The sequence below is a fragment of the Carassius auratus genome, chromosome 11 (assembly GCF_003368295.1).
Source record: "Carassius auratus strain Wakin chromosome 11, ASM336829v1, whole genome shotgun sequence".
In the NCBI taxonomy this organism is placed as follows: Eukaryota; Metazoa; Chordata; class Actinopteri; order Cypriniformes; family Cyprinidae; genus Carassius; species Carassius auratus.
In genome coordinates this window covers 10,748,783-10,759,163 of record NC_039253.1, presented here as the reverse complement: position 1 = coordinate 10,759,163, position 10,381 = coordinate 10,748,783, and the positions used below count along the sequence as shown (strand labels likewise).

At 36.3% G+C, this 10,381-nt stretch overlaps 2 protein-coding genes across 3 annotated transcripts; one reads left to right on the top strand and one right to left on the bottom strand.

Annotated features, from left to right (window-relative positions):
- Nucleotides 1–1,498: 1,498 nt before the first annotated feature.
- Nucleotides 1,499–4,606, bottom strand: arpc4l (actin related protein 2/3 complex, subunit 4, like). Of its 2 annotated transcripts, XM_026275376.1 has the most exons (7): nt 4,405–4,606; nt 4,079–4,135; nt 3,474–3,592; nt 3,274–3,385; nt 3,096–3,191; nt 2,202–2,372; nt 2,009–2,105 (listed from the first exon to the last, which is right to left on the bottom strand). In XM_026275376.1, exons 2-7 carry the CDS (start codon nt 4,079–4,081, stop codon nt 2,100–2,102), a joined length of 507 nt encoding a protein of 168 aa, XP_026131161.1. In that variant the 5' UTR covers nt 4,082–4,135; nt 4,405–4,606; the 3' UTR covers nt 2,009–2,099. The 2 variants fall into 2 exon arrangements, with proteins under 2 accessions (XP_026131160.1, XP_026131161.1); XM_026275375.1 differs by lacking the exon at nt 4,405–4,606 and having other exon boundaries at nt 1,499–2,105; nt 4,079–4,110.
- Nucleotides 4,607–4,727: 121 nt separating this feature from the next.
- Nucleotides 4,728–8,791, top strand: LOC113111010 (transcriptional adapter 3-like). The gene is given in 10 exon segments (XM_026275377.1): nt 4,728–4,872; nt 5,310–5,543; nt 5,630–5,881; nt 6,801–6,905; nt 7,059–7,191; nt 7,305–7,408; nt 7,504–7,604; nt 7,761–7,952; nt 8,246–8,366; nt 8,368–8,791. Coding segments are annotated over 9 exon segments (1,290 nt in total). The 5' UTR covers nt 4,728–4,872; nt 5,310–5,333; the 3' UTR covers nt 8,440–8,791.
- Nucleotides 8,792–10,381: the final 1,590 nt, after the last annotated feature.

The window sequence follows — 10,381 nt, the reverse complement described above, 5'->3', positions numbered from 1 at the left end:
TTAAGATTTTACTTACCATGAGATGAATGGTTGTGCTGTTATGATGTCCTCTTTAGTGCAATAAAAAAAACTCAGTTATACTACACCAATTAAACATACTTACAGTGTTTTTAATTTGTCCTTTACTTACCTTAACTTAGAGAAATGAACCAAGAGAAAACATTACCGTCTACAGCCGCCAGAGACCGCCCTCCCGCGGCTGTAGACGGTAATGTTTTCTCTTGGTTCTAAATAAATGCGACTTCTAGTCCAGTGCGACTTGTATGTTTTTTTCCTCATCATCAGTGTTGGGTATAGTTACTTTGGAAAGTAGTTAGTTAGGTTACAACGTTACCATCAATTAAAAGTAATCAGTTATGATACAGCGTTACCTATTCATAAAAGTAACGCGTTAGAGTACTCATGCGTTACCAAAAATTAAAAGCCGTTTGCAGCGGCTCACACACGACAGACACAGCCCCCGGCCCCTTTAAATGCACCTAGAAGTCGTGACTCCCGACAATGAATAACGTCAGTCATCCGACTAAATTAACACTGCAGGATAACAATAACAGGAAAGACAGTCAGCAATCGGCTATTCCACATGGCGTTTTATTTTTTTATTATCACAGAACATATTATTAATCAAAATTCGCACCTAACGTTACCCAGCCCGGGTATCCTAGGCTACTGTATATTATGAGCACCACAAGATAACTCCTGATTTTTCTTTAACTTAAATAATGCAGTTATCAAAGTACAATTATGCTTACTTGTAAACACAACCTTAAACAGGCTTGCAGATTTAAATCCATTTAGAAATGATGAACAACCAGCCAGCCAACGATCTAACAGAAATTAACAGCTGCCTGTCAAACAAAAATTATAACAAACCGAATTAAATCCTTCACTGCCACACAGGCAAATGACAAATCGCTTAATAGGCGAACTCATTATTATTAAAGTGTCACTCACAGTCACAAGCCTAAATTCACTTTAACACAGTCCTCTTACATTTACTCTTCAAAGTAGTGATTAAAACCTAGCGTTAAATTTGAGGTATGATGACGTCATGATGAGCAGTGTTGTGGGTAACGCGTTACAAAGTAACGCGTTACCCACAACACTGCTCATCATGACGTATTTTCGGACTGATGCGACTTGTACTCAGGTGCGACTTATAGTCCGAAAAATACGGTAGTCATTTTCATTATTGTCTTAAACTCTTTACAGTCATTTAAGACTTTATGACTCACTAAGACAACATGCAAATTTTGACATAACTGTGTTTTCGTCCGTTGAAGTGCTATTGCTGTGCTGGCAATGTTATAATTTGGCTCAATAGATTTCAGATGGCATTGTATCAGAAAAAAAAGCTGATAAATAAGAACTAAAACTGAAAAAAAAAATCAATGTATATACGTGGCTAGAAAGCACAATCAAAATAGAATAAACTACCAGAAAAGGTGCAATTTAGAAAATGATATGTGAATGCAATCTGAAAATAAATACCAAGAGATACAGAAAGCACAATATATTTTTATTGAATTTATTGTCATGATGTTTTACACAGGTTTTTTTTTGTTGTATAGTTATAATATTGGAGTTTAGCTGTGCCAAAATATAAACACCCATTTTCTTATTTTTTTTTTCTCTCTCTTTAACATTGAATTAATTCCTGATTTTTTTCCCCCCATTGTAACAAAAATGAAAGCATGTGAGTAAATGTATATAAAAGACAACAAAAAAACTACAACAACAAGATTCCTGTGCCCATCAATATTAATTACAGGTAATACTTTTAAGGACCTGCCTTGACTGTTTTCTTTTCATTTTTTTTTTCCTAACAACAGAAAACGAGTGTAATAAATTCTTGACTAAATGTAATATTTTTAATATCCATGGGCACAAGGAGCACCTTGAACAGAAGGCAAAGGGGACTGCATATATAGTACTGCAAGACTGGCCAGTTGTTCCTGTAGATCTTCTTGCTTGGTTGCTAACTAATAAACTCTTTCCCCTTTGCTCTGTGGAGATTTGAAAAACGTTGAATGTTTTTGTCCACAAGAACCAACGCAACACCAATCTCTGATGGGTATTCGGAATGCAGACAAGGATCCTCAGAACTAAAACAAAAAAATACATAAAAACAGACAAATTTAAAAAAACGACATTTTCCACTTTTTTAAACATTTGATATAAATGCAACATCTCAAACATACATTCTTAAGGAATTCCTCTGCCACAATTCGGGCCCGAGCGTTGACTGACAGCTTCATCTCGCTGATCTCCTTGTCGATCTCCTCCATGAAATGGATAACAAAGTCCACCAGCTTGTGTTTGTACATCTGTTCTGTGTGGAAGTTGGTAATGAGGAAGCTGATGTCATAGCCCTGAAAAGCACAAAAAGGGAAATGAGAAAACATGTTAAACTTGTTAACAGTTTAAATGCTCAGCATGCACAACATCATTCAGCAATGCATTTCAAGTCGTAAGATTTCTCACACATAAACATGTATATTTTCCTCACACTTCCATAACGCCACCAAAAAAACCATACATGCTAGTGATGGGTGCTTTTGAAAACCTTTAAAATTATTTTTTTATTTTAACAAGAGATTTGAAGCATGCACCAAACTGGCAAAGTCACATGATTTCAGTAAATGAGGCTTTGTTACATCATGTCTATAATTTTAGAAGTAAACAGACATTCTAAAGAAACATTTGTATAATCAAAAGGAAGTGTTGTAGTGATCAGTCTCCAATTAGTCTATTTAACTGAGCTCTCTGAATAAATAAAACAAGCTCTTAAAATGAATAAAATAACACATTATACAGACACTTATTATTTAATGGTATTAGATAATTTGGTAATTGCATTTAGTTTTTTGCATTTGGTTTGTAAAAGGTGTTCTCATGCATATTTTGGGTATGTTTTCTTTGCCATTTACACTATTCTGACCAGTGTGTTATGCTTCGAATCCTTCAAAACGTGAATCATTTTGCAAAGCAACTGATTCAATTGATTTACAGTTTCGAAAAATATTGTTTCTCCCATTACTAATGCACGCTTGCTTTAATAAATTAAACTGAATACATTTCACAAAGGAGCTCACCTCAACAGGTTTCCTCCGAAGGATGAAAAAGTTCTCCGCTCGCATCATCATGAACCTCATAAATTTATGGCACAGGATCTTCTCAATCTCATCAGCCTAAGAAAACCATTCATATCTTTAGAAGATGACAAAAACAAAAAACACATTGATCTTGTGCAGTTCATCTTGAATGTCTTACCTGTTTGACAGCGATGCTGACCCTCACAGAGTTTATGGACCCCTCAATCAGAACCTTCTCCTTCTCATTGCGGCTTATGACAACAGGCTGCAACAGAAGCTCTTTGCTGCTCCTGTATTTAAAGACATGCATTGATCATATATATTAAAATACATCATATATAACATATACAAATGATGCGGGCTTTATAGGTTCCTCACCTAACTTCCACCTCAGGCTTGTTGTGTCTCTCCACCACCTGAGAGGAGAAGTTCTCCAGACACAGGGCTGCTTGAAGAGTGGCGCGCACCGCATTCAAGTAGGGTCGCAATGTTGCCGTCTACATACAAAAAAAGTTGAACATGTAACTCTTCGTTCTATAAGTTAACAGCTATGAAATGATACTCAACAACACAGAAAGGTGATTGTCAGTGGGTGGGAGAGTAGCGTTGTATTTGGCCATTCCATTAAACTCGTGTCAGTCATTTAGGAGAAGTGTAAATCAACCGACTGAATGTCACTTATTGACAACTATTGGCTGTTTTAAATGAATTTAACACGTGGCAGTAGTTAAACATCGTATGTGTGCAGTGTAATGTGCATTTTATGTTTTCAATCTGCCAAAAATAGGTTTTGATGTAAAATCACTGACGTTAGCCAGCTAGCATAAATCAAGACAGACTAACATCACTCGATCAAATAAAGCGAAAAACACCGCGGTGACCGCGTGCAAATGTTTGATGCTAAGGCTGTTTATGGAGTCATTTGATTACATGCAGTATAATAAAAAAAATCTAAGGAACTTTAAGAAATGTAAACCTCTTACCATTTTATATGAGGTCTGTGGAGGAAGACGGAAGTCCGCACGCCACGCCTCTGACGCCTGGATATCAGAAAACACGCCTGTATTGCTTTCTCACTTTCCCGTAATACACATATTAGAAGTGGATTTTTGAAAGTACATTATTGAGGTTATGATTTAAATGTATAAGAGTAAATGACTGATAATTAAATATATTTTAAATCAAACACAAGTTCCCGTGTTTCTATCTTAAGCGCTTAAATTGGGAGAAGTAAATATAAACACCAAAACGACCGTTATCGTTTCCCATCTATTCTAATATTTACGTTCAAGCCCAGTAGCAATCTTACCTTTATTCGCTTTTTCTTCCTTATATGGCAAATAACACGAAAGGTCAAATACGCTGTTGTCAAAATGATATGATCTTAAAATATCACTGTGTTCAAATAAACCTTAACTCTTTTTAAAATGTAATTCTGGTTTTAAACAGCGCAAGAGTCTATAAAAATTATTTCGATTTATACGCTATTATAGGTCAGTGGTTTGGACCGTTCGGACGAGCTTCAGTCAGGAATGTACCATTCGATACGCTGCGATGTTAACTTGAGGATGTTAACTACCGAGAGGGGGTATTTATCTGATACTGAACAACGAGTTCGCCAATAATAAATAAATATTGGTCAAACCTTTTTAAAACGCACTTTGATCATAACAAAACCACTGTTGTACACGTTATTGTTATTAAAACTTAATCGGCGAGTTGTCTCCCCCTTGCTGAGATAATGGTTCAGTCAGTAATGGATGCCCCTTCATCGGAGGTAAACAATAATATTTATGAATAAATGCCTTATATGAACTCAGTGTTATGTTTGGTGTTTTAACATATTGTTTAACTGGCGACATATGTCTTTTCATTGCAAGTAATCGAATATATTTATTGATAAAGTGTAACAAACGGCTCTGTGGTTGAACAGCATGCAGCAGAATTAGCAAGTAACGTTAGCTTTTAGCTGTGGCTGCTCATTACATAACACAGTGAAATAAATTATAGGACTGCAATGCATAAAAGAGTTTAAATTTCAGCTATACAATCTTATAAATAACATCTACAGTTGTCCACCTCTTCTGGGTTTGCTTGTATTGCCTCAGTCCAAACTTAACTGCTTACTTTCAATCATGCTATTACCACATAACCACACAACCTCACACAATTCTGACCTTTTCTAATACTGTTTTTTTTTCTTCTTCTTCTCAGATATAGGTTCCTGTTCTTGAGAAGATGAGTGAATTGAAGGACTGTCCCCCGCTGAAGTATTATGACTTTAAACCTGTGGACCATGTGAAAGTGTGTCCACGCTACACCGCAGTACTCAGCCGCTCAGAAGACGATGGCATTGGCATTGAAGAGCTGGACACACTTCAGCTAGAGCTGGAAACACTCCTGTCCTCTGCAAGTCGACGTCTCAGGGCACTGGAAGAACAGAGACAGGTGAACAGTCTTTTGCTATTTGTCTTTCTCCCACTTAATGCTTAAATTGTCTAAAGTGATTTATGTTTGCTCTCTGAAACTCTCAGATCCTTACAGACTGGCAGGACAAAAAAGGGGACAAAAGATTTCTGAAGTTAGGGAAGGATCCAGATCTCGCAGCCTCTTCTCGCCATTCTAAGCCCAAAAAACAGAAGCTTGATGGAAAAGGAAGTCATGGTCCCGGACCTGGGCCAGGTAGACCGAAGTCGAAGAACATACAGACCAAGGTCCAAGACTTTGAATTTGAAGTCGACCCCCAAGATATACCCCGCAACCCTAAAAATGATGCTCCCAACAGGTTTGTTGAAACTGAGATGCATAATGTTTATTTATTGGAATAACCAGATATAAGATACAGATCAGGTTTTGCCATCGTGTCTCCTTCAGAAACCCTAGATATACATTTTTTTTCATTTCATACTTTATTGATTCCAGAGGAGACATTAAGTAATGAGTATTCAGACAAAGATTGTTATTTAAATACAGATCAAACATTATTTAAACATGGATTTAATGTGATCTAAACACAGGTCAAAGCTGTACATTTTTTTATTCAGCAATTAAATGCATTAAATTGATAAGAATTGACTGTAAAGACATTTATATAACATAAATATTCTTTTTCAGAAAATCAGATTTTTTTTCTTTTATATATAAATGCCATTGTTTTAAACATTCTATTTTACCAAACAAATATATCGTTTTCCACGAATATATTGATAAATGTAACAAAAATTTGAATTTGATTAAATATTACTACTTAAAAACATAACATTACTATTAAATATAAGAAGCACAGCTGTTTTCAACATTGATAATAATAATAAATTGATCTTGTGGCACTAAAGACGGAAGTTAAATAAATTAAAAAATAAATAGCATTTTAAAATACAAGTGCGTCTCAGAAAATTTGAATATCATGTAAAAGTTCTCTTTTTTTTGTAACTTATTTAAAAAAGTGAAACTTTTATAGTATATTCAAGATTCAGTCTAAAATCCTAATTTTATACTTCTATTCAGTTAGAAAAATTGTTATTGTAATACTGTAAAATTTTAATATTTCACAGGATTATACCTTTTTTACTGTATTTTTGATCAAATAATTTTTTGAGTTTTTTGCAACTTCTTTCAAAAACATAAAAAAAATCCTACCGACCCCAAACTTTTGAATGATAGTGTATTTAGTCATTTGTGGTTATGTATGTGTGTAAAACAGATTTCTGGGCGTCGGTGGAGCCTTACTGTGCAGACATCACAAACGAAGAGATCAGAGTTCTGGAAGAACTGCTCAAACCCGCTGATGATGATGCTGAATACTACAAGGTAAAGATCTTTCCGAAACCAGTTTCTGCAATACATTACTGCAGCTTTCTCTTTCCTTTCCTTCAACTGATTCTGTATTCAGGGAAGTGCATGTTATATGGCTTTTGTGTTGGTTGTTCACATCTGAGCACTCACTGTTGGCTTTCTTTGCAGATCCCAGCCCTCGGAAAGCACTATTCCCAACGCTGGGCTCAAGAGGACCTGTTAGAGGAGCAAAGAGAGGGGGCGAGAGCCAATGACAAGAAAAAAAGCATGATGGGTCCTCTCTCTGAACTGGATGCTAAAGGTGATGCTAGGATTTAAAATGAGTTTCCAGTTGCAACATTGTCATTTTTTTTTTTTTTTTGTGTCTAGTCTTAAATCTGTATCTTTTATCTTCTCCTATTTTGGTTGGTACAGATGTAGATGCCTTGCTGAAGAAATCGGAGTCTCAGCATGAACCTCCAGAGGACGGCTGTCCCTTTGGCCCTCTTACTCAGCGGCTTCTACAAGCACTTGTTGAGGTCAGTGACTCATCATGCGCTAAAATAAGTACAAGTTGTGCAATATTTAGTTGCCTCAGCTTATGTTTCAGTCTTATCCTTTTTCAAATATGTAGGAAAACATCATATCCCCTATGGAGGATTCCCCCATTCCAGACATTCCAGGGAAGGATGATGGGGCTGGTACATCGCCTCGTAGCCAGGGTAAAGCCTTCAGGTAAATGATTTAGGTATTTTAGTATTTTAATCAGTTAGTGATGTTCACCTGCTTATTTAGACTATCATTCAAAAGTTCGGGTTGGTAAGATTTTTTTGTTTGTTTTTGAAATAGAAAATAGTAAAGGTGTAATTTTCTGTTTTCTGTTGCGCCCAGTGTGCCACACACACGCTCTCTGGAGGCTCGTATAAGAGAGGAGCTGGTGTCTCAGGGGCTGCTGGACTCTGATGAGAGGCAAGGTGTCGGAGGAGAGTCTGAAGACGAGGTGCTGGCCGAGCTGCAGAAAAGACAGGCTGAACTCAAAGCGCTAACAGCTCACAACCGTTCGCGCAAGCAGGAGCTGCTCAAGTGAGTCTCAGATCCAGATCAAAACTGCTGTCAGCACAAGACGAAGACTAGCTCGTGAAAACAAGCCTGTCATCTTTCAAGAGTTAAAGGGAGCAGTCTGATGTGACAAGTTAGGATTTTCTTTCTATAGTAGTTTTACTTAGATGACAGCTTAGAGAGCTGTATTGAAGCAGTCAAGTGTGTATATTTAGATATGTCTTTTGCTACAGTAACCCCCCCCCATATACTTTGTGAAATACCAGAATTGAGGAGATTAGGAACATCAACTTTTACTTTTCACCCTGTTCATGCAGGTTGGCACGAGAAGAAATGCGAAAACAGGAGCTTCGACAGCGGGTTCGAGTGGCTGATAACGAGGTTATGGAGGCATTCCGTCGCATAATGGCAGCCAGGCAAAAGAAACGCACTCCAACGAAAAAAAGAGAAAGATCAGGCTTGGAAAGCTTTGAAAGAGAGAGAAAGTATTCTCAAACTCTTAGATGGATAAATATGACCGGCAGCTATAATGTGGTGTGTTTGTTGGTTATGGACACTTCATAAAGACAGCTTCAGCATTCAGACAACTTGAAGAACACGTAACAAACATTTCATATAATGTTCATATCTTTTGGTTACTCTCTATCTTAAGACCTGAGGTTACTAGTTGTGATAATAAAGGTGTCTGACACTAGTTTTCAAGAGCCACTGACTTGACACTGTTGATGCCAGAATGTAAGTTTACTTTTTTCTTTTTTGCCGCCTTTATGTACAGTTCCCAAAGGCAGCTGATTAACATAGTAGATTGATATTGTTAAAGGAATAGTTCACCAAAAATAAAACACTTGTCATGTCGGTCCAAACCTGCTTCACTGACTCTTCTGTGGAATATTAAAGATGGTAGTTTGAAGAATTCATAAGGTATTTCTTATTTATGTTCTAAACAAGAGATAGAAAATCAACAACATAAGGGTGAAAAAAAAGACAATTTTAATTTCTGTGTGAACTATTTCTTGAAAGCTGTTGTCCTAGCATTGATAGTATTTTGTTACTACACGCCAGGAACACGGTTAATCATATGAGTTTTCATATGATTAAAAGAAAATAATGCTTTTTATAAAGATGTTGTCCATGGAAATATTGGGTTGTTAACTCGTATGCTGTCGTTTAATTTTCACTCCATGTTGAATTTTAGTTCTATGCATTTTGTAAACAACTTACAAACCATCACATGGCACTGGCGTGTATGTGTGTTTGAAAATAAAACTTTTTTGTTTACCGGATTAGTATTTATATCACCGTTTTTCTATTCTCTATGCAAAACTTCGATTTGAATTGTTTTGACAGGATGTTCTAACAGAGGGCGCCATTTCTTACACAGATACACACTCGTCTTGTTTAGTGAACAGAACCATCGTTGCTCTCTGCTCTTACTTACATCTTTTACCTCAGAATAAGGACTTGTTGCGCTGGTGAGAATATCCTTTACTTTACGACTTTATGTTCGTATTATGAATTATCTGTTAGTGCATCTGTATCGTGTTTGCCAGTTTATGAAGACGCAAACTGAAGGTGTGCAGAAACCGTTGCATGCAACTAACGTTACTGTAGCAGTGCAGCAGCTTCACCTGAAAAAATAAGCTGAGGTAAAATGAAACGGCGTGTAGCCTCTAACGAATTTAAAGCAATGATATTGATGAAACTGTGATGTTGCTCAAGTTTGAATGACCCGACAGCTACATTTCCGCGAAAGAATCGTTCATGTGTGTCGGTTCTTGATTGAATGGTAGAACGATTCATGACGTGGACTGTCGGAGCGATTGTCGAGTCAACTGAAGACCGTCTTCACACATGCTTGATTTATAATAAAATGAGAACTGTTTTGGGAACCAAGAAGTATAAGAAAAGTAAGGAACTTTCGTAGCCAAGACATTAGACGATTTCCTTGAACGTCGGAAACCGCGCGATGACGTTTTACGTAATGACGAAAAAAAATCACTGAATCGCTATTTGAACCGTTTGAAAGAACCGATTGGCAGAACTGCACCAAGTGGATTTAGAAAGTTCTTTGATGGCTTTATGTTGCGATAAGTAAATGTAAGTACAATTTTTATAGCAACATTTTGAGCAATGAACACAACCAAAGCTAACCATATATATATATATATATATATATATATAATATATATATATAAATATATATATGTGTGTATATGTATGTATCTTATAAGGTCCATTTGCATCTGTGAATAAAGAATTTAGTAAATATAAGTAAATTTACCATATTGAAAATTCGACATAGTTATTAAAAGAAAATTGCTATACATGTAAGCGTAAATTCCAGTGTTTGTGTAGTTTTTAGCAAAAAAATTTGAAATTAATGCAAGACAATTAATTTAAAGCATTAAATAAATGCATTGTCTTATTTGTGGTGACGTCACGCAGGTTTGGCT